Source organism: Carcharodon carcharias, chromosome 18 (assembly GCF_017639515.1).
Source record: "Carcharodon carcharias isolate sCarCar2 chromosome 18, sCarCar2.pri, whole genome shotgun sequence".
Lineage (NCBI taxonomy): Eukaryota > Metazoa > Chordata > Chondrichthyes > Lamniformes > Lamnidae > Carcharodon > Carcharodon carcharias.
The window spans coordinates 29,478,187-29,501,451 of NC_054484.1; the positions used below are offsets into that span (position 1 = coordinate 29,478,187).

At 44.2% G+C, this 23,265-nt stretch overlaps 1 protein-coding gene across 7 annotated transcripts in view; it reads right to left on the reverse strand.

Annotated features, from left to right (window-relative positions):
- Nucleotides 1–6,373: 6,373 nt before the first annotated feature.
- LOC121290340 (uncharacterized protein C21orf62-like) overlaps nucleotides 6,374–23,265 on the reverse strand; it is an 83,836-nt gene continuing 66,944 nt past the window's right edge. For 3 of the 7 annotated variants that reach the window (XM_041210683.1, XM_041210681.1, XM_041210685.1), the window contains 2 exons: nucleotides 11,786–12,065; nucleotides 6,374–8,778 (listed from right to left, as the gene is read on the reverse strand). In XM_041210683.1, coding sequence (XP_041066617.1) covers nucleotides 8,055–8,723 — 669 coding nt within the window. In that variant the 5' untranslated portion in view covers nucleotides 8,724–8,778; nucleotides 11,786–12,065 and the 3' untranslated portion in view covers nucleotides 6,374–8,054. Of the gene's footprint in view, nucleotides 8,779–8,912; nucleotides 9,048–11,785; nucleotides 12,066–19,823; nucleotides 19,891–23,265 lie in introns of those variants that run through there. The other 4 variants (XM_041210684.1, XM_041210687.1, XM_041210686.1 and 1 more) reach the window with 4 other exon arrangements.

The window sequence follows — 23,265 nt, forward strand, 5'->3', positions numbered from 1 at the left end:
GACCAATACTGTACACAGTACTCCAGATGTGATCTCACTAGTGCTCTGTATAACTGAAGCATAACCTCCCCACTTTTGTAAGCAATTCCCTTCACAATAAATAGTAACATTCTATTAGCTTTCCTAATCCTTGCTGTACCTGCATACTAGCCTTTTGCAATTCATGCACTAAGACACCCAGATCCCTCTGCATCTCAGAGCTCTGCAATCTCACCATTTAGGTAATATGCTTCTCTTTTATTTTTCTTGTCAAACCAAGGAAACATAATTGAGGTCAATAGAAACACAAAAGCTAATTGCCTTATTTTTCTATCCTATCTATGTATCACAATTGAGTGATTAAGTTTCGTTGGAGTCTAACTAATTATGTATTGTCCCCATGGCTCTGCCACAATATATTAGTGTCCATATTTTATGTTGGAATAAGAATTGCACATGGTGTGCAAACATATTATTTATGTCCGCTGAGCTGTAACAACTAAAATGGCTGTTAACAATGTGAAATTGTACATGGACAATGCTAAGTGTATGAGTAATTTCATATTATCCTCTGTTACAGGTTTTGAGTCTACCTCAGACATTCTCTCAGGTATAGGAACAATGGTTACTCCTGTAAGCAGTTTGCAGAAGCGTGCCTGTATCACTTAATAACTAATTGTAGCGTAACCCAAGTGTGTAACAATTGGAACCCCTGGTGTTCTGAAGTGGGTTTTGGCCTCTATTTTACTGTAATAATAGCGAGGCTAGCAGCACTTGGCATTATTACAGGGTGAATCTGAGTGACTTCTGGTGTTTGCAAATGCTCTGTTAAATGCATAAACCGGAAGTTGTCAGAGATATCCTACTATCCCTCAAGATGCATTGTTGCAGTACCCTATTGATGGACTCAAAATTGACATGATTGCAATGGTGTGAACTTGGATGCTGAACCATTCGTTCACCAACAAACGTGGTTGCAAAAGTTGTGATAATGACTGAAAAACCTTCCTCACCCTGAAAAATTAATTTTACAAGTGCCAGGCCTCATTGCCTCAGAAGAAATCAATGTTGCAAATTTAAATCATGTATTTTTTTTAACAAGTTTTTCTGTCTGTCTGTTTTATCTCCCTCTTAATACTACCTGTCATTTCCAATTTTTATCTTGCTTTCTGTACTTGATATGAACCTAATTTATATTTCTGGCGTGAGACTTTCTGGTTTGGGCTCTGTGAGGAACTTGAATCTGATTGGTTAAAGAGCATCACTGTTGCTTACCTTGTTCACAGATGCCACAGTTCCCCTGTAGAAAGCATTGTATTGAAACAGATACTGGATTTGTAGAAGTCTCTACTGACAAGTCCACGTTAGCGAGTTGAATGGTGAAAGCCGTAATTTTGCTGCTGAAAGTAAAACTCAGACCATTGGGTCTTTCTCATGTGTCTTCATAGGTGTTTCGCCAATTTTTCTGATGGTGGATCGGAGCATTTCGTTCAGAGGAGTCCAAATATGAATCATTAAGCTGCTTTATTTTATAGACAGCAAGTGAACCTACAGGGTCACAGATGAATCAAGTCTCAACCGATTACAAAATCTTCCCCGCGAACAGTTAAACTAAATTATATCAGCAGTTTTGCTTAATCTCCTCCGATCAGTCTTTCTGATTTTGGGGCTTAGGGTTCAAGAGTGGTGAGATTCCCCTTGCTAGGACAGGCTGCCTCCCGTGGCTTGTTTGACTGGCTGCCGGTGTTTCTTTGTCTTTTTTGCCTGTGTATCCAGCCTGTGAAAGGGCCATTATTTTAATCATTCTCTGATCAATCATTTGACAATAAAGCCAGCTGCCTATACCACCTCAGTTCAGGTGTGAGTATAAAGAAAACATCCTTTGTTCTCAAAATGAGTAAGGGACATCCTGATTTAAAAGACCTGGGATTAACCTTCATTTTATCAGTTTGAAATAGGTTGTAAACTGTGATATTCTACATGGTAAGAGTCTTTCACTTATTTGAAAAAAATTGTGCGGATTGAGTTTGTTTTAAATAACAACTCTTAAACATAGCTAGTTTGAAATTTGCTTTCTGTGAGGAGAAAAATTATGAAAAATGAGTTTCACTGAAGAAAAACAATGACTTTGTGATGTATAGAGCTCAGATATTTGGCACAAATGAAACAATTGCCTGAATTCTACCAGCAAACAAAACAGAGAATTGATACCCTAGCAATGATATTGGAGGTACATTATTGTTTACCTTTGGAATATAGCTGAAGTATTGTGGTTATACTTACATAACAAGGATTCCACAAAACTGTTTCTAACCACAGGTAATACAATTATTTGTTTTTAACTTGTGTTGACAAAATGTGAAGGAGTTTTGCATGCTCATGGTGAATTATTTATTGAATTCTTCCATAATGGTCACAGCAGGGAAAGTACTAAATCATAAAGTCATCTCTTTAATTTCAAATATACCTTAAATAATAACATTTTAAATGATTGGAAGAGCTGAAACAATTTGATGTGCATGCACATGTGTTAGTAAAGGTGGCAGCACAAATATATAGAGCTTTAAAAAAAGAGTTCTTGCTTTTGTATCTGGAGGCATAGAATACAAAGCAAGAAGAAGAAACATTGAAAAGAAGCAAAATACTGCAAATGCTGGAGATCGGAAATAAAAACAGAAAGTGCTGGAAAAACTCAGCAGGTCTGGCAGCATAGGGAGAGAGGAATGGAGTTAACTTTTTGAGTCCAATGTGACTCTTCTTTGGAACTGAAAAAAATGAAGTTGGAGAAGATGTCAGTTAGGCTACAGTTAAAGCACCGTGTACAGCTTTGGTTCCCATTATACAAAAGATAACAAAACAATAGAAAAAGATAGACTAATTGACTACCCACTGCTGTTGGGTGGGTAGCTGTTGCCACTGCAACCTGCACTGGCAAGATTGCTCCCAGTCCCATCTCCAAACCCACCTTCATGGGGCTGGGAAGATTCTGCCCAGAGCTTCAATTTAAGATGGTTAAAAGGATAATTATAATGACTATGAAGACTATTGTTTAAAATGACTAATGCTGATACTATTGATGAACATTTAGTTGGGATAATTTTAACTTTTATCACTGTGCGAAAAATACATGAGTGACAACGAACTAGAAGTCCATTTTATACCCTGCATGATTTTGTTTTTCATTGACTTCAGCAGGCTGCCTATCACATGTGTTTCACCCAATATACGTTAAAATCACCCACTATGTGTTTGTGTAACATTCCTCCATCTCCTATTTTAATGCATGAGTTAACCCATTTATTTTCATAAAATAACCAATGAAGTAATATACAAATGCGTTGAGCATTCATCTGCTAATATCCTAGAAGTGCACGAATGAGACGGAAGTCCTTTGGCCATTTCTCTGTTATCTCATACCTTTATACCTTCCATTGATTTAAATATTTATCTGATTTAACCCTAAAGGAAACAATATTCTCTGCCTCAACCACTCTTGGTTGCTTATATGAGAAAGTTATTTGGTCAAGAGTGTTATGTTTGCAGTTTATCAGCTAATACCACAGTTTATGCTTTTCAGTTTATAAAAGAAAATGTTGGTTGTCCAATGCACAGCGGTGCTGCAATGTGAAATGGTGAAATTAAAAAAAAATGTTCTTGGTCCCGCCCCCCCCCCCCCCCCCCCCCCCCCCCCCCCCCCCCCCCATTGGTGGGAGGTGTGATGTTTTCATGCAAATTTGATAGGAGAGAATTTTTTTTACAATATCTCAAGTCTGTGCTACTCTTGTGCACTCTTCATGGCTTTGGGAATAGTAAATGATGTGTGAGGACCTGGGAAATTAAAAAAGAGGGGTAAAATTAAAGCAAATAAAATGTATAATATTTGAAAACTCCTTGAGGCAATGTATAGGGAAAATTAATGTGATTGTACACTTGACTCCAACCACATTGTCACAAGTTTGAGTCATGGGGCTGCCAATCATTGGAAAACACTGCAAATGCATAATTTTGCATTGTTCTCTGCGTAGCCACTGGATAAAGTAGAATTTGACAACAAACTCTTCTCAATTGCAAGTAAAGGGGCAGGTAGTAGGCAAAGATGCCATTCCTCTCATTGTGCCAGTTGTTCATGGAGTGACATTGGGAACAGTGATGGTGCTGATACAATGAGTAGCTGCAGAGCTACCAAGGCTTGGGGAGATTCAAGTGTGTGTAGAAGTATTGCTGGAGTTTAACCAGTGAAAACTGTGCAGCTTATCAGAGTTAGTTCCCATTGTTTGTCCAGGTAGGATTACCCTACACTTGGAGTTTTGGCTTGCAGAGTTACTGAGAACCAAGTTGAAAGATCCTGGTCTCCAGTGATAGGTCTATTTCTCAGGCTCCCTTAATAAGCCAGGTTGGCTGGTCAATCATCAATACTATGTACTGTAGACTAGTTGGGTTTAATATCTATCATTGCAATGTGTGTCATTTTGGATTCTAAAGAGGCCTTGATAATGTTCTCCTCTGACTCCACTGCTTGCCTCTCAAGTTGAACAGTCATTCAGTATAGGGCATTCATCTACTCAGTCACCAGGAGAAATTTAAAAACAATGGCTGGAATTTTCCGGCCCCATTGGCATTGGGTATCCTGGTGGGCGTGAATGGACAATATGGCAAGAAGGCCAAAAATCAGTTTCACACTGTTGTGAAACCAGTTTGCAATCATCCGCTTCACCTGTCAATCGTGGGCCGCCTTTCCCACCGTCGAACATTGGGAACCTAAATTCAATGCATTTGCATCTCTTCATCTTGCCACCCCTCCAGAATCAGCTCCCCGCTCTGGATCATCTGGGCTTATGCCGATGTGTTTCACAACTAAAGGCGTCAGGGGGTATGGGGAGAGAGCAGAAGTGTGGCGTTTAGACAAAGGCTCAACCCTGATCATATTGAATGGCAGAGCAAGACAAAGGGCCAAATGACCTAGTCCTGTTCCTATTTTCAATGTTTATATGTTTCTATGAACATAAGTGACATGCACCTGATGAGCTGCACTTCACTCGGTACTTTGAGGTTTGGTTGCCTACCTTGCATCAGGCAGCACTCACAGTCATCAGCACCAGGCTTTGCAGGCAGCACCACATCACTTTTAGGGGGGCTCACAGGCAGGTCTTTACCTACCAGACCAGCCATAAGGCAGGGGTGGTTTTTCAATGGCTGCAGGGCTAGGGCAGTACTGGGGAAGGGGGAATATCCCAGGGTGTGTGTGGGGACACATGTTGATCTGTGCAAGTGGCCTCAAGAGGGTGAGGGCTGAGGGGGTAGTCTCCAGAGGAGATGAGGTCAGATGGAGATGTGAGGGTGTGTGAGAGAGTGAGCTGTGATGTCCCTTGAACTGGCAGTGAGTGAGATGCTGGTGAATATGTGATGGGCTTGTGAGGGTGTGAGTATGGAGTGATGAGATGGTTGCCTTACCTTGGCTGCATGGATGAGATCATTCATCCTCTTTCTGCACTGGATGGCCAAACTCTTCTGTGCAGTGTTGGCACTGAGCGCCATTGCTACCACCTCCCAAGCCGGAGTGGTGACACGGATGGGTCTCCTCAGGCCACAGCGGGGTAGAAGACTTTGTAGTGACCCTCCATGACATCCAAAAATTTTTCCAGAGACGCTTCAGAAAAATGGTGGGCTGGAGTCTTCATGCCTTTTGGGCCATGTCTTCTGTGCAGCAATCTAGGGCTGTAAGCATTGAGAGCTGTGTGCACAGCTGCAGTTCAAATATGGCATTTGACGTGAGGAAGCGGCAAGGTGACAGTATGCCAGGTGAATCGGAGGAAGCCTGCCAGAAAAATGGCGTGTTTCCCGTGACTGCATATATTATGAGGCGTGAAAACCCGCCATTGTGGCTGGTGGGTAAAATGTTGTCTTGCACGCCTGCTACCTCACAGTGCAATTCTGAGAAGATTTCGCCCAAGGTCTTGGGTGTTGCCCTTGGTTCAGAGGTAATACTGCCTGTGGGCCAGAAACCTGTAGGTTTAAACTCCAATCCAGAGACAAGAACACACAATCTTGCCTGCAAAGTAAGAGGTGTCATCTTTTGGATGGGATATTAAACCGAGACCCTGTGCATATTCTCTCATATAAAAGATTCCATGGTACTGTCCAAAGAAAAGCAGGGGAGTTCTCCCTGTGACCTGGCCAACATTCATCCCTCAACAAACACCAGTAAAATAGATTATTTGGAATTAATTTCATTGCTGTGTGTGGAGCCTTGCTGTGCACAACTTGGCTGCTGTATTTCCCTAATTACAAGAGTGAATACACTTCAAAATACATCACTGGCTTTGAAGCACTGTGGGACATTTTGAGAGCATGAAAGGTGCATATTAAAATAAAGTTCTTTCATAACACATAAAAGTCAGGTTGAATTTGTGTATTGTTAGAATTATATATTAATATGTAAAATAACACATTTTCTGTATGGACAGGTCATTAGAATTCCAGTGTCAGGCCTTCACTACACTGTTACCAAACTATACCTTCAGTGCAAAATCTAGTGTTGTCAACAGAAACAACATGTTTGTACATGTTTGTATACAAGACTAGGAATTTAGGGGTTGAAAGTAGTGGGTGATCTTATATGCAAATGATCACACAAATATTTTTACTCTGAGGAGTACATTTGCTACTAGTTCAATCTTGCTCTCTCTACTTTGGAAACTTCAGTGCTGCTCACCTCTCAGAGCCTCCAAGTCATTTGTTGTCTTCTCTCTCAGTCTCCAGATTTCCTGCTCATCTATCTCAGGTTTCCTGATTCCTGCTCCCTCTCTATGAGCTGCAGTGGAACAGTTGCTATGCATTAAATCAAATTCCCTTTGCAAAGCGTGGTGGATGAGGGTGCACTTAGATTATAGCTTATTTCAGGGCTTTGGCTGGAAAGAAGGGAGGTGATGTCAACTTACATATCAGTACAGTATATATGCTATTGTTAATAATCTTTTTCACGTGACATTAAAATGAGTTCACTTGTCCCAAAAACCTCTATAGGAATAAGGTGCAGAAAGGCACAGAAATCTTGCAAACCTGGTAGAAATAGAATTGAATATGTTACAATCATGTAAGTGTTATATATTTTGCTAATAGTCATTTGGTGGTACAAAACTTCAGTGTTGCTGAAAATAGAGACATGTTGTTGAAGCTTTTCATCTTGAACTTATCCGGACAGATGCAAGAATGCCAAATTTCAAAGGAACAACAATTTATACTGCATGAGACAAGGGGTGCTGATTGGTTGGCAAGCTAGTTGGCTCCGAATGGTCAAGACATTGTCATGGGGAATGCACTAGGGAGCTTTGGTCCCCTATACTTTTGTTTATTCAAAAAAGGTGCAATGTCTGGACATATTTCTTTTGCTTTCAGAGGATAGGTCCCTCCATATGAAATTATGTAACTTCTAGCAAGTATATGTGCGATCCTGGCTGATAATTTTACTTTGGTTGTTAGTGTCATTCTTAGCACAGTCAGGATTGTTCAGCAAGTGCTACCCAATCATGGAATCACACCTAACATTAGACATTATGTTCTGAGCATGGATTGGTTGAGTACGGTCAATACTCTACCTATTGTGAACAGCCGGAGGGATGAGCTCTTGGGATTCTTGTGCCTGTCCTGATGAGTGCAAGAAAAAAAGCTTTGACGTCATTTCCCTTTTGTTCAACAATATATGTCATTGTTAATGCCATTTTGAGGTGCTGTAAATTGAAAAAATACCCTGATTTTTGTAATGTGATATTTTCATGCATGAAGCCTTGAAAGTTACTATCATGGACTAACATTCTCTTTCAAGCTATATTCCTAACCAAACAATTGCAGTGAAGCCACTTGATTGCCCATGGTTTGGTGAGGTCACATTTTTTCTTGTCCATATTTGAAGTTTCTACGTAAAGATAGCATTAAAACAGAAATAAAAGTTACTGAAATGAATAAGGGAACTTCTGGGCTTGAACATTTCCCAGACATGTGCATAAATAGATAATTGCAAACACAGCATCTGAGTTGCACTTTTTTGAATGTCCAAAAGCGAGTTTGCGGCATGGCTCCTAAACATAAATGAATGTAACAAAAGAACTGTTGGCCTCAGAAGGCAGAGAAGTGATGTCATATTGAAGATCGGGAAAATATTCTGCAATGTTTGTGACATTTGGCACCGAGTATGCTTTTAATTTAGAATCTCCATTTAACAGAGCCATATTTAAGAATGAAATGTAAAATGAAAATCCAATGTTATTCTGCAAGGATGACTTGACAGCTGCCCCAGCTGTGTTGTATATCGTAATGTTTTGCAGTGGGTAGGCATTTGCCTCAGGATTTGTCACACAGAGATTTTTCAGGCCAAAGATTATGAGATATTCTGTGAGTACAGCATTGCGGCTGCACAAAGAAAGCCGGAGGTTTGGAATCGATGAGTAATTCAGCAGCAGCCCCACTGTAGCGATATCTGACACCCACACGACTAATTCATTGCCGTAGCTGAAGTTTGGGCTGGCTTTGTTGATATCTTTAGAGTAGACAGTCTTACAGTTGCACGCAAGGTTAGCAAGAGCAATACTGCAGTCTGGGATGCTGGAGAAGCAACTGCAATTGCGGAAGTTGCTTTCTTTTTGAAAGATGAGTGTGTGGTTATTGCTTCTTACCACAGTCACACATACACAACACCACAGTGCAGCAAAGAACACCAGCTGGTTTGACACAGCACCAGTCACCTTCATGTTTGCAACATAACGTTATACAACCTGACAGAGATTTTCCATTCTTTCACAGTGCCTGAAACAAACAAGAAGATAAATTGTTGGTAAATAATCATCATTGTACTTTTAAGAGCAAAACAGAATAAAAAAATCCTCTGTCATATGGTCGGAGGTGTGCAACCAAGCAGTTCTTTAAAGGATTTATCTTACCAATCATTCAACTCCTAACTCAACCCCATCCTCCAAATTAACTCTCCAAAACTTGTGCATTTTCAGACCTCTGCAAATAACACTCCTTAGGCTACTTCTGTGTGGGAGTCACAAGGGTAACTGATTCCTTGAGCCCCATTTCCTTCCATTGCAAAATATACAGACTGTCCAGTACCTCCCCTGTGGCTCACTCAAACCTGTTAACCATGTGAGGACTATTGGGTACAAGATGTGTTGTCATCAGTTTATTTCTTAAAAAATCTAACTTTTCAGCTTCAATCTCATTTCTGCTTTGAATTATATGATCATAGTGGAAGTGGTGATGGGGCAACAATTGACTTCAATGCCCTGAGAGGAAATCTCAGGCAGGGCTCCTCTTCCTGATCATAAACCACTAACCTATGGTAGGAAATGGACTTGGGCATAGTGTCGTGATCAGAAGACAGGAAGGAAAATATGTATACCTATATCAACCTAGCTCCTTTATAAACATTATTTTTTAAAAATGGACAAAATGGCTGCACTGATAAAATGGTCACATGTTCTTGTAATTCTGGAAGCTTCTGAGCAGTTTAAACATGGACAAATGCTAACTAATCAAACTCTGGAATGTAACACTTCTTGCATTGTATCAACATTCCAGCCAAGCCAACACAAAGTGCTAGTAGATGAGGTGTCTGCACTGCCAGTGCTGGATAAAGGCAGAGCTATTGGTATCCTCCTCTCACACATTGTGATAATGGTTCTACAGTTACCTGCTCAAAACACAATAGGTTGTAACAAGGGGCCTCAGCTGAATAATTGGCTCGACCTGAAACCACCCTGTCACGTGACTGAGACTTGAGCTGTTTGAATTCCTTTAATTATACAGCTTTTGAATTTTATCTTCAGTTGTGATTTAACCTCAGAAATGAAAAGCGGCCTGTCTCTGACCTCCATCTCTCCCCATGTCTGATTTCCAGAAAGAACACTGTATTTTGCCTACAAAATGAACTAATACCCAGGACATAAGAATACTTTGCAGAATGGACTCAACCTGCAACTGAGTTCCTAGGACCAAGACCGGGAATTCTGCCAGACAAAGCCACATGAAAGTACTTTCCATGGTCATTGATTTTGGACTCTGGACTCACATGAAACCATAATTTTTATTTTTAATCATAGTCTATGCCCTGAACCCCTTTCTTTCTCTTATCCCTCTTTCATTATTTGAATGCAAAAGGGGCGGTCGTTGAGAAACTTCTTCCCGCGTTTTGTGTGTGTGTGTGTGTGTGTGTGTGTAAAATAAACTGCTCCTCTTATTTTACCTTATCTCGAGTTTGCTGTGGGGGTTATTAATAGATGATTGAATCACTCCAAAACTGAAGGTTTGGGGAAAATTTGCCACCACTTACAAAGGGGGAAATCAAAAATCAAAAACATCTTTCTGTTTATGGATGGGTAGTGAGTGTAGAAATCATGGCTGTTTAAATTAATACCCCTCCTGCCTGTAACAATAGATTCAGGCTTGGCTGTCAGTGACACCCTATCTACACAGTTGTATAGTGTGATGACAGACACTGTTTGTTGTAAAGCTGTCACACTGGCTCCTGTGCTTAATTTAAAATTTGTGAGATATGCCAGTGTTCCAAAATGTGAATCTGGGATCCTTAATTTCTCCCAAGAAGCATTGCTGGACTTCTTGGTGTGGCTCATCTATCTCATGGATTGGGATGTTCTGCACGTCTTGAGGTTTTGGACTTACACATTTTCTCCAAGGTGTCCCAGGCGGTTGCAGTGATTACTAGACATTGCTCGTGCTTATGAGTTCTTTTGGAGCCACTGTGCTGACATGATCTGCCACCATCTTGTGTTTTGCTTGGGTATTGCTTTCCTTGCCCTAGAGTCTCCTTGCCCTTATGTTGCTTTACAATATGGACTGTTGGGGTTGCTCTGTACCACTTTTAACTTCACCACACAAAATGGATTGGTTTTGCTGGTGAACTTTTGACTGTCTGATGATTTGGATGGCTTTTTCCAAAGTCAGATCTTCTTTAGACTGGAGTACATCTGAAGGAGCATTATCGGCCACTCCCACTACTATTTGGTCTTTTATGAGCTCCGACATAAGGTCAGCATAGTCACAGTCTTCAGTCAATCTGTACAACTCATTTATGAAAAGAGTCTACGGGTTCCCTGGACTTTTGGACTCTCTTGTTAAATTTTGCTTGCTCCAAAATTTTAGTGCTTCTTAGGTTCAAGTATGTGTGAAAGGACTTCGTGACCGCTTCAAAGTTATTGGAAAATTAATTTATTCCTTGTCTGTCAATTATGACGTCAGCTATTGGACTTACTGAATATAATAGTATATTCGCTTGTTCAGACTCTGTTTTCCTATTCAAGCCTGAATCTATCATATATTTTGAAAATATTCTTCTCCATAATGCCCAATTTTGTGCCAGGTCTGGCCTTTCTGTATACCTTAATTGGCCTGGCAATGTTGCTTTACCATCCATGGCTGCTTTCAGTACAGGGGAGTACAGCTTTAGTTTTTTGTTTTATATGGCCATGCAATAAGCATTTTTTTTCTTCCTGAACTTGTCAGAATTTGGTGGGCTCCCATCATGGTTACGGAGCTTCGGTGATTCTGCAGAAAATCTTTTGAACAAATTGTTTTGGCCAGCTGGTTGCTTTCCTGAACTTCTGCTTTTCTTTTTGCTCTGACTTCTCTTTAAAATTTATTCTTTTGTTCACATGTGGTTGCCATGTGCTATGGTGCTGACTTTGGATCCTGGCTACAGTGTTCTTCAAGCTGTGCTCATTAAAACAATCGGTCTGCCAGTGCTGCCTGATTATTGTGCTGATTTTAAAAGCTTATTTCGGCCTTTGCTCACCTTTTTGTGATCTGGCTAGGTCCTTTGACTCTGCTTTCAATCAGGTCTTGCAATGGACCTCCACGTGCTCTGGTGGAGTCCTTTTACTCTGCACAGTGGGTATTTCTTCTGCCCTTCACCTCCACACCTGTAATGGAGCTTCTTAGGAGAACTCCAGCTGTGTATTCAAGGTCTTCAAGTTAGATGCACTTCTCTCAGGTCAGACTGCAGCTTCTTTACTTCATTCTTAGGGATTTTTGTGTCATTCAACTGCTGCCACCATGTTCTATCATGAAGAGTTCTAGGGGTTTGTATGGTTGAACAATAACATTTATTAATAACCCATAGCCATATAAATATATAGAGGATAGAGTCTTGACTAGGTGCTATCTTCATGCCGACTCCTACTAGACTCAACACTGCACTCTACTACTCCCATGTGACTCTCTACATCATAATGTGGGTGGTACTGTTTCCTCAGTCTTACGTTAACCCTTATAGTGCCAAGCACCCTAATACTTCACTGTTCAAGCTTACACATAAAGAATTAAAGGATGGGTAAACTATTAAATCAACACCACTATAAAATAGATTTGCTGGTCACTATCATATTGCAGTTTGTGGGAGCTGAGGTCATGAGAGAAGTTATAAGGATATAAGAGTGTAAAAATAGGAGCAGCAGTGGGGCGTTTGATCCTTCAAGCCTGCTCTGCCATTCAATAAGATTATGCTGATATTCTACCTCAACTCCACCCTTCTATCTATATGTCCCTTGATTTTTCTAGTATCCAGAATCTATTGATTCCTGTTTTGAATATACTTGATGATTGAACATCCATAGCCCTCTGGGTAGAGAACTCCAATGATTCACCACCCTTTGGGTGAAGAAATTTCTCACCCCAAGTAGACCTAGTTCACTCAATCTTTCCTTATAAGGAAAAGCTCCCTTCCCAAGAACAAGTCTAGTGAATCTTTGCTGCTATATCTCTCTTTAGGTAAGGAGACCAAAGCTCTACACAGTGCTCCTGGTGTGGTCTCACCAAGCCTTGGCACAAAGAAAGCAGCCCACAAAGATTTGGAATCTCTGTGATTTCCCCCTCCCCAATGTCAGTCTAAATCTGGTGCTAAGTCAAGGAGAACAACAGGCATCGAGCAACAGTGATGACAAGCAGAGTAAGCAGCCAATCACATTGAACTATTCTCACTGACAGCAAACCAGGAAGTAAAATGTGCCTAATTTCTTTATTTTAATTAAAATTTTTACAGAGCAAAATAAAAGATTGGGACAAAGATACAGGATTAAGATAGAAGCTAAAATACCTTTAAGAAAACTTTAAAAGAAGATTTATAAGGTGATTTTATCATAGTGAAGAAATTTGACATTCCACACATATAAGTAAGGCTCTTCAGCAGTAATTATGGACTTAGAGTGCTATTAAAAAGTCAGTTACACCTCACTCAGCAAGGTGTAACTTTTTTAAGGGCTGGATTTTACAGTCCCCTACCAGTGGATTTGAAGATGGGGGCCTCGTAAAATCCAGCACATGGGCTTCCCCCCACACCTACCTGCCTGCTCCCGACCAGTATGACATTTTATGGGGGCAAGTGGAGGTGTCGGACAGCCCACTCACCCTTCAAATGGCCAATTAAAGGCCTCATCCTACCCCACCACTATTTTACCCACAGCAGGTGGAGGCCCATGCTAAGTTGGTAGCCCAGCAGCTTTAGGTGTGTGAGCAGGGGAGGCTCCTTTGAAGGTCCCCTGTGCCCATTGGAGGCACTACCCAACCCCCAAGATCACACTTCTGCCTATACCCTCCCCCATGGCCTCTGAAACCTGGCCTCCTATGCCCCTCACTGGAGGCTGCCAGCCAGATCCCAGTGAAACCCCTTCCACTTACTATGGTGTCCGACTCCAGTGATGATCACCATTGAGGACTGCCTGTGGTCCCAGCAGTGGCCATCACTTCTGCCTGGCATTGTTGGGATTATATACAATTGACTGGTAGCTCCTTGAGTTGGGACTTCCTGTCCCTGATGGTGGAAATCCTGCCTCCAACCTATTACTGGCCAATTGGCTGTTAAATGACAGCGGGTCGGCCGTTCTTCCCGAGGGAGGGCTCCCCTCCAACCTTTTAGCCAGTGGGGTGGGGGGGATGTCGTGGTGGGAATTTGGAGACTGTGGTGCCCTGTAAAATCCAGCCCCAAGGCTTTATACAGTGACGTTAATAGTTTCAAAGGGCAGGATTTCAAGAGTGCAGTGATTTCAATTTGAGTGCAGTCTGGGGTGATTACAACAGCACACCCTATGGGGTAGTGTAGAGTCACTGACAGCAGCTTCTGGATTTCGGTGTTTTACTGCACATGTGCAGACTTCGGGAGGGCTTTCAGTTTCAGAGAGGAATGATGACGAATGTTGACAATTTCAGATTTATTACTACTGCAAATTCCACACCTTTTATTTTTGGACAGGGGATAGTGTTGTTAAATGTGATCATAATCTTGCAGCTAATACATGGGTTTTTAATTGGCTGGGTTGGAAAGGGGTGGCAGTAATTTTAACCTAACCTGCCAGGCAGAAAACTGATGGGATTAGATTGTCCCCTCGCTTTTATTGAAGTCAGTGGGAATTAGCCAGTTTTATTTATGTTTGGACAACTGTAGAAACACTAAATGTTAAATCCCTTTGTTTTCTCCTGCTTGGAACTGGGACATTAGGAACATAGCAACAGATTGCAGTCTGGGGCTCTTGGTAATCTGTTACAGCAGGACAAACTCAGGATGGAGTTTTCCCAGATTTGCACTAAGTGTGACAGTGGGCGGGAAAAAATTCGCTTTACTCACCAGCTGCAATGGCGGATTTTCACGCCATATTGTCCGCTTCCCATCTCATAAACTATGCAGTTCCAGGAAACACGCCGGATCACTGGCGGCCGGTCTCCAATTTCCACGCCATGCTATTACCTCGCCGCTTCCTCACCCTGAGCAAGGGTGCAGCCATGCGCATGCTTCTCATTGCTTGTAGCCCAGGAGGGCACCGGTGAAGACATGGCCTCGAAAGCCAAGAAGAGTGCAACCCCCCGATTCAGTGGTGCACCCCTGGAACGCCGTCTGGACACCGCAGAGGCCCGCTGCGATCACCTCCACCCCTGCCCTGGCTGCAGGAGGCCCATCAGCCTCATCACTCCAGTTTGGGAGGCGATGGCTGCGGTGGTCAGTGCCAGTACTGCACACAAGAGGTCGTTCATCCAGTGCAGAAAATGGATGAACGATCTCATCTGTGCTGCCAGGGTAAGTCAACCACCTCATCATTCTCAACTCACACACTCACAAGCCCAGCATACATTCACTGGCATCTCACTCACTGCCAGCTCAAAGAACATCATCACTCACTCTCTTGCACACACCCTCACATCTCCATCTGGCCTCATCTCCTCTGGAGACTGGCCCCTCATCCCATCCATGGCTCCACTCAGTACACATGCACGCCTGGCATCCTTCCTATTTGGCCTGGCATGCGCCTTGCTCACACTCTCTCCATCTGTCTTTATGCAGGTCAAGATCGCACAATCACCAGGAGAGGTCCCAGACCTGGGGGTGGAGTGTCGGACATCAAGGTCCTCACTCCGTTCCAGAGCTGCACATTGGAGCTGGCCACAGAGGAAATGAACCGTTCCTGCGGCGTCAGTGAGGTTGGCGGTGAACACCCACGTGAGGATCCTGGACCACATCATCCCTCTGTCAGCACTACTCTGGGTCCATTGTTTTATGTGTAACGTGGCTGCTAAGCACTTTCTCTCCTAAGGACATCTGCCACATCGCACTCAGGCTATCTTGAGCTCTACTCCAGTGCCGAGAGCACCTCAGATGAGGACCCTGAGGGCAGGATCATTGAAGACCCATCACAACGCTCACCCACACCCTCCAGCAGCACAGCGACACACACCTTGGTGGGATGTAGATGTAGAGCAGCCTCAGGATCACAACCTGGTGAGCACAGCACACAATCTGTTCCACAGCAAGCAGAGGCAGAGAGAGCCGAGTTCACCAGCACTCGGGGGACTGCTGGAAACAAGGAATCTGCTGAGTCCGAGTCAGATGATGAGTCTCTGGACTCGGTCCACAATCAGTTGTTGCAGCTGCAAAGACAATCACGGCAACATCAGGAAGGGATGTCTGGTGCACTCCTCAGATTGCAAGGGATGATGGAGGTGATCATTTGAGGTGATAGCGCCGGTATGCTGATGCACTGAGGTCCATGGCAGACACCATTGGAGACCTTGGTCCAGGACATTAGCCCCACATTGCTGCGCAGGCTGAACTCCATCACTGATGCCATATTTGGCCTCCAACAGTGTCAGCACAAGAGAGGTCTGGGTCAGCTTGATCTCACTCCAGTTTCCCCATCTCCTCAAGGAGTCAGCCAGGGGCCATTGGACACCCAGAGGGAGGAGGACCAGCAGCTCGACACCCCAGGGCCATCCACCCAGGTGACTCCGGGAGTGTCTGGCTGATCCAAATTCCCTCTTCCTATGACCCCATTATCTCCAGCTCCGCAGGCCGAGGAGGATGCACCTGGCCCACAGCAGGATACCCAAAGCAGGCCGGGCCCCCTTCGTGTCTCTGCCCTCCAGAGGACTCCATCCAATGTCATCACAGACAACAGGGTGTAGCAGTCAGTAGGCTGCCTCCACCTCCACTGTAGATGTTGGGGAGCACCGATACGTATTGGCAGGGCTAGGAAGGTTAAGAAGATGTAATTGCATTGCGTGGGCACAGGTGTTAATAACTTGTATTGTAATTATTGTAAATAAACTGCCAAGAATGCCTCCTTGCCTATGGCTCCTTGTTCTGATGAGCAGTGTTCATGTCATTCAGATGTAAAACTTGGTTCCTGCACAAGATAAAGGCAGGTGTCTTAGTCCAGGGCCTCTTCCCTGTGCTCTAAGCAGCCTTCAGACCAAAGTGATAGTCCAGTCTCACACTCACTGGACACATCAGTGATGCCTGCACCCCGATGGTGCTTGTCATTGCTGCCAGAATGTCGTGGGCAGGCGTCACAGAGTTCCATCATTCTCTCTGTGTGCTCTCAGCACCTTTGAGGTGGTGCTGGCCCCCCATCTCTTCAGCATCTGCGTGCTGGCCTCTACTTGGATGGCCAGAGTTTAGTGCTCTCACTGGCTGTCTGAAACTCCACCCACCTCCGCCCCACTCCATTTGGCCAATTGGTGGTAGCTTCAGCCACTGGACTGCACGCTGTGATCTCAGCTCAGGCGCAGGCATTCTTGTAAACAACACTGCAAGGCTGTGCTGTTAGCTTGAGCCATGAGGTTTACTGGTCCACGCCTTAATAAATACATTGCAAGGGGCTCTAAGCACCTCCACCAGTGACTGTTCCATGGCTACCTCTTGCAAGGGATTCTACAACTTGCCCAGTTGATCATTTGTTCTGCGGCCCCTAAAACATTAATTTGCAGTCTGCGTCCAAGGGGTGAAAAGCTCTGGAGCACTTGGTAGCACCTTCATGCTTTTGCGTTGCTTGAGTAGGCAGAAATGCTTCAGAGGCCTATCTCCAAGCATTCAAATGGAGCTGCTGCTGAACAGTCTCAGATGCGGAAGAATGCTCACTTTTGACAAGCTTTTACAGGTGTGTGGCCACTTCCTTCATCCTCACATCCCCCTCCACCATTGCCTGCCACCCTGCACACCCCCCACCCCCCCACAATCCCCCACTGGCATGTGCTTGTGTACTTCCTTCCATCTGAGCTGCTTTGCCCCCACATCTGGCCTCACCCACACTGAAGCCCTTGTCCCGGCACCTCACTGAAAGCAGCTGGGAAAAGGCGATTTGCATGTGCCCCCCTCTGAATGCACAAGGTTGTGTGCACTCGCCTCCAAGTTCCTCCCGACGTTCAGGTCGCCAGGTGCATGGCTTTTAAAAGCAGTCATAAATCATGCCGTTCTGAAGTCACGCCAAAGTGGGAGGTAAATTTGACATGGGGGATGATTCCAGCGTGCAGCCACAATGATGAGGTGGAAATGCATTAAAATTAAGTTCCCAACATTGGACAGCGGGAAGCACCATTGTTAGGTAGAGCAGATGATCACAAACTGGTTTCACGCCAGTTTAAAACTGATTGTTGGCCTTCTTGCCATAGTTTCCGCTCACGCCTGCCTGTCCATCGCCAATGGAAGCGGACGATTCTGGCCTCAGATTTATCTCAGTGTGATTTGAACCTATTCATAGAAAAAACTATTCTCAGAATAAGGGGAAGGCCATTTAAGACTGAGACGAAGAGGAATTTCTTTACTTAGAGGATGGTGAATCTTTGGAATTCTTTACCCAAAGGGTTGCAGTGAAGAAGCTCAATCACTGAGCATGTTCAAAACAGAAATTGATAGATTTTTGGATACTAATGACATCAAGGGATATGGGGATAGCAGGGAAAAGTAGCATAGAGGTAAATAATCAGCCTTCAGCCTGTTTGAACAGCAGAGCAGGCTTGATGGACTGAATGGCCTACTCCTGCTCCTATGATCCTACATCACAATTGCTTCTGGAATCAGTGGTGTGGGTGAGCTATCTTTACTTCCATCTAGATACCAACAGAATCCACCCACAACATTTGCTCTCCATATAGTTATCTGTTTCAATACAAATCTGAACTTTAACCAAAGGTATGACTCCATCCCACTCCAGCAAAATATTAACCAGACTCAGAAAACGTGCTGTTGACAGTTTCAAAGGTCATCCCCACCATTACCTCAAACAGAAAATGCAGAGGTGTGATCACCATAGTAGCGACGTTTTATGAGGTGATATTTCATCCTTCAAGGACAGTGGCAAGAACCATTGTAATTGTTCCTTCAGACAGACTGAACTGTATCCACAAAATTACCTCAAAACAGTCATTTAATAACACTTGTTCCAGTCCAAAAATAAATGGATTAATAAATATAAATCTTTTGCAATTTCTATAATAAAACATTTTGTGAGAAAATTTCAAAGAACGATCTTGTCAGTTAAATTTATATTATAGTAGACGCACATGTGTCAAGGAGGTACAAAGCAAGAAAAAACTCTTCATGCCATTTCTTTTAGTTTCTTCAACTAGTCATTTTTTACAACAAATTCCAACTATATGCCATATGCCTCCATGAAATATTCAAGAAAAGCATTGATGTGCATTAATTAAAGGTCACAGGGTTGATCATTTACAAATACATTGACAATTCTCTACATACCCCGTGATATTTTCATAAGAAAGGACTGGCAATAAGGCTTCATGTGGTGCCATTGGCAGCTGAGCTATCCAGAAGGGATCATAATTTTCATTTTATCAGTGTCAGTGATGAATTTTCATTTGATTCCAATTCCTTCTCTTGCTTTCCTGAAAGTCGAGGCTTGTGTTGGGTTGTGGTTTCACAAGCACCAGCTGCCCTATGGTATCTAGGCCAAGTGGTCACTGTTGACATGTGAATTATGTGAAAGATCTTTAACTGAGTCTTGGCAGAGCATTTAGACATGAATGCTGAGCCCAGTCCTGTTCTCACCCAGAATTTGCCCGGACAATCACATGTAGCGATTGTGACCTGGAAGATCATGCCCTAACTAACCCAACTGTCAAATTTCAGCTGCTGTCCTGGTTGAGGTCAGTCAGTTCAGCACAGACCATGGATACAACCTGGGACCTTCCCGACTGTCATGGCTTACTGCCCTACTATGCAGACTATTCACCTACTGAGCCGTCAGTATGAGATGGAGTGAAGACTTCACGCAAGTTAGGAGCTTTTTACTAAAGCTCCTAATCTTGTGGAAAAGCTTTCCATTGGATAATTTTCAGAAAGGCAATATATTTTGATGAAAAAATCAGCACATAAACAGGTGAAAAGGTGAATAGTTGTGAAACATCAATTTTGTCAAAAGCATTAACATCTAGTAAAGTCTGAAACAAGCTGAAAGAAGGAGGTGTTACTTCTGAAGTTTGAACAGCACACACCCCAGGCAGCAAGATCCACAAGCAGCACATGCATAAAAGAGAAAAAGCATATGACTTACGTTATGCAGATAATACATTGTTAAATTCTGAATCAGCCATCATCAGCATATTCAAATAATATAAAAATATAGGTAGAGCAGCTTAGTTAAGTCATCAGACGGAAGAATAATTTTCTCCAATTGCATCTGCTTCTTGTTGCATGATTATTTAATTACCGCTTCATAGCAACCTGCTGGCAGCTGGTTTATGTGTCTACTGTGAAATGTATAGGGATGGTTCCAATTACACTGTTTTCTGTCTTAATCCAGAAAGCAGACTACTGTACTGAAGCTGTCGTGGCTCATAGCTGTTGCAAATGTGTTTTTTTAATGGTATATAGGTGGGAGCCAAAGAAGACTATTTGTTTCGCCTTTTTTTTTGCAGTTTCCTGCCAAGAGGTTTCTACAGAGAGATTTTGGCAGTTGGGGTAAATTTCTGCAGTGTGCTGTTTGTGTACTCCCACTGCTGATCACCATTCTCTTATTCCTTGATTCTTGGCAATCACCAGGCCAAGACACAGGGGAAGAGCAGCAGTCAGCAGCATGAGCACACAAACTGGAACAGATCCACGTTGTGAGAATATGAATAACTTCAAAATGGATCAAGTTAGGAAAAACACTGAGAGATTGAGGCAGGCTTCCATAGCTCCCACTAATGTTCCAGAATGGGATAATATTTCAGCTTTAATGTTAAGGTTAAAGTTACCCATAGATTCTTAGAGGGCAGAATTTTGAGTGCGGCGGGCCCGGGATCGTCCGGGAAATGGGCTGCCGCCCGCGATTGGCCCCCCGCACAACCACAATTTCACACTGGGTGGGCCAATTAAGGCCCGTCCAGCATGAAACGCAGCTCCCCACTGGTTGGGAAGGGCCGAGCGGGCTGCGGGTCCAATGGCGATCCGACGGCCGCTTTAAGAACGGCCCAGAAAGCCCCTGGAAGGCTGTCATGGAAGAATGTCTGTTCTGCATTAGCTAAGTGATGGAGTCGATTGCGGCTGGAGACGTTAGGCGGGAGGGCAGGTCTTGCTGGCACTAGGCCCCCCCCACCCCGCCGTGGACATCAGTGGTGCTAGAGTCTGAGTACCAACTGTCAATGATGCCGGAGCTGGCCAAAGGGATGAGCCCTAGCTCCTTGGACTGAGTGCCTTGTGGCTCGAGGGCCACGACGCGGTTGTGCCCTGTGAGGTGTTCCTCAGTTGGGGTTGGCCAGGCTGTAATGGCGCTGCAGGTAGAGAGCGGACTAATCAATGCTCCTCTATCCTTTCAGGAGAAGACAAGTTAGAAGTAAGCAGAGAGGACACGTACAGGTGGAGGCCCGCCAAACCTACTGCTGCTGACAAGCTTTGAGCAGGACGTCCTTGAGCTGGAGAGCCGGCGTGCTCCAGATGCAACCAGGCATGGAGAGATGGGGGTGCCAGACGAAGGTAAGAGTGCAGTGCACAGAGGTGAGAGTTGCAGATTGTGCAACCATTCTAGTGTAGTATCTTCATTGATGGGAGCCTCAAACCTGGAGCCCCCATTGAAAGATGATGGCACCATAATGCAGATCTCCATTGTCTCAGCAGGGTACCTGGCATGTACAGTGACAGTGTGATGACTGTAACTAATGACATGTCCTTGTTCTTCCTTTTAGATTCGCCAGCACACACTTGCTCTCTGGACCCCAAAGGGCCACTCCTGATGCAAGAGGACCACCAGGCTTCGTATGCACTGCATCACACCTGCTCTCTGAACCAGGCACCAGCGCAGATACCAGCACATTGGTGGGCATTAGATCTGCAGCTAGAATATCGATGCACATTGGTGAGGGCATTTCACACTCGCTTGACGTGCAGGCGGTCGCAGAGAGTGCCCGGGTCAGCGGCAGTCAGAGGACTGCTGAGGACCAGGACGATGCTCAGTCGAAGGCTGATGATGAGCCTCTGGAGTTTTCCATTAGATGGCAGATGCTGTATGTCCAGCAGGATGTGCGGGAGGATCTGCCGAAGATCCATGAGGGTCTGCGTTCCATGGTCTTTGTGGTGGAGGAGTCCATGCGGAGCATGAGCGCTGCATTGATCCTCATGGCTGAGTGCACTGCTTTGTCCATTGAGAGCGTGGTGAATCTCATGCTGAAGGAGCACTGGATCAAGGCATTGATATTCCTGCCTCCCCGGAGGTTACCAACATCTGCCTCCACACCGTCAGCGTGCTCCTCACCATGCGCCTCTTGTACTGGAGTCATCACCTGTGGCCTTTCCAACTGTGTCAAATCCTCTTCCTCCAGTAGGTCTCCCCTTGCCAGTGCCAGATTGTGGAGAGCGCAGCATGCAAGCACTATCGGTGGCACCCTCTCCGGGAGGTATTGTAGTGCAGCTACTGAAGGGTCCAGGCATCGGAGGCACATCTTGAGAAGACCTAGGGTACTCTCTACCACTGCCCTTGTGGAGGCATGACTCCTATTGTAACGCTGCTCTGACTGTTCTTGGGTGACGGAGAGGCATCATGAACCAACTCTTCAACGGATAGCCCTTGTCCCCCAGCAACTATCCTTCCAGTAAGGTTGGAGCACTAAAGAGCCTCAGCACCTGGGAGTGTCTCAGGATGTACGCGTATTGGGAGCTGCCAGGCTACCTTGCACAGACTTGCAGAATATGCATCCTGTGGTCACTAGACTATCTGCACATTTATGGAGTGGAATCCATGTTGACGTAGGCACCCAGCTGACCCGCTGGCACCTTAACAGCCACGTGTGTGCAGTCAATTGCAGCCTGGATGTGGGGGAACCCAGCAATTGCTGCAAAGCCTCTGGCTCGCTCAGCCTGGCTGGCCTTGTCCGTACGGTAAAGAATAAAGCTCAGTACCCACCTGAACACCAATAAGTCCTGAAATGAAACCTGGAAATGCTAACAATGAAGCCCTGAACAGAGATGAAGTTGTCAAGTACCAATAAGCAACCAGCAGCAACTATCTCCAAAACTCATCACTACTCATACTAGCAATGCTGACCCTTTTTGTCCTGTACTTGGATGGGGTTTAGCAAATTGTCGGCTGTCCGCCTGACCGCTTTACCCATGTGACTAGTGTGAAATCGCACGGGCAACGTAAAATACAGCTTAGTTGCCTTTTTAATGGCCTTAACTGGCCTCATAATTGATGGCGGGCACGGTTCCAACTCGCAGACCCGCCCGCTGACTGAAATATCGCGCAAGTGCGCAATGACGTCGAGACGCTCACCCTACTGGATTACCAGTCCACTGACAATACCACCAACTCCCCCTGTAAATAGTTTAAATTTCAGAGTACATACCTTTAAAATTAAAAGTACGCAAAGGATTGTACAATCTGGATATTTTTGAGAAGTCAATAAGCTTATAAATAGAGCCAACTATTTAAAGGATCATCATCACCATTTTGGAGATGGATCGAGCCCAAAAAATATTTATGGCCTAGGGCTATGCCCAGAACATGGTAGTTTCATCAC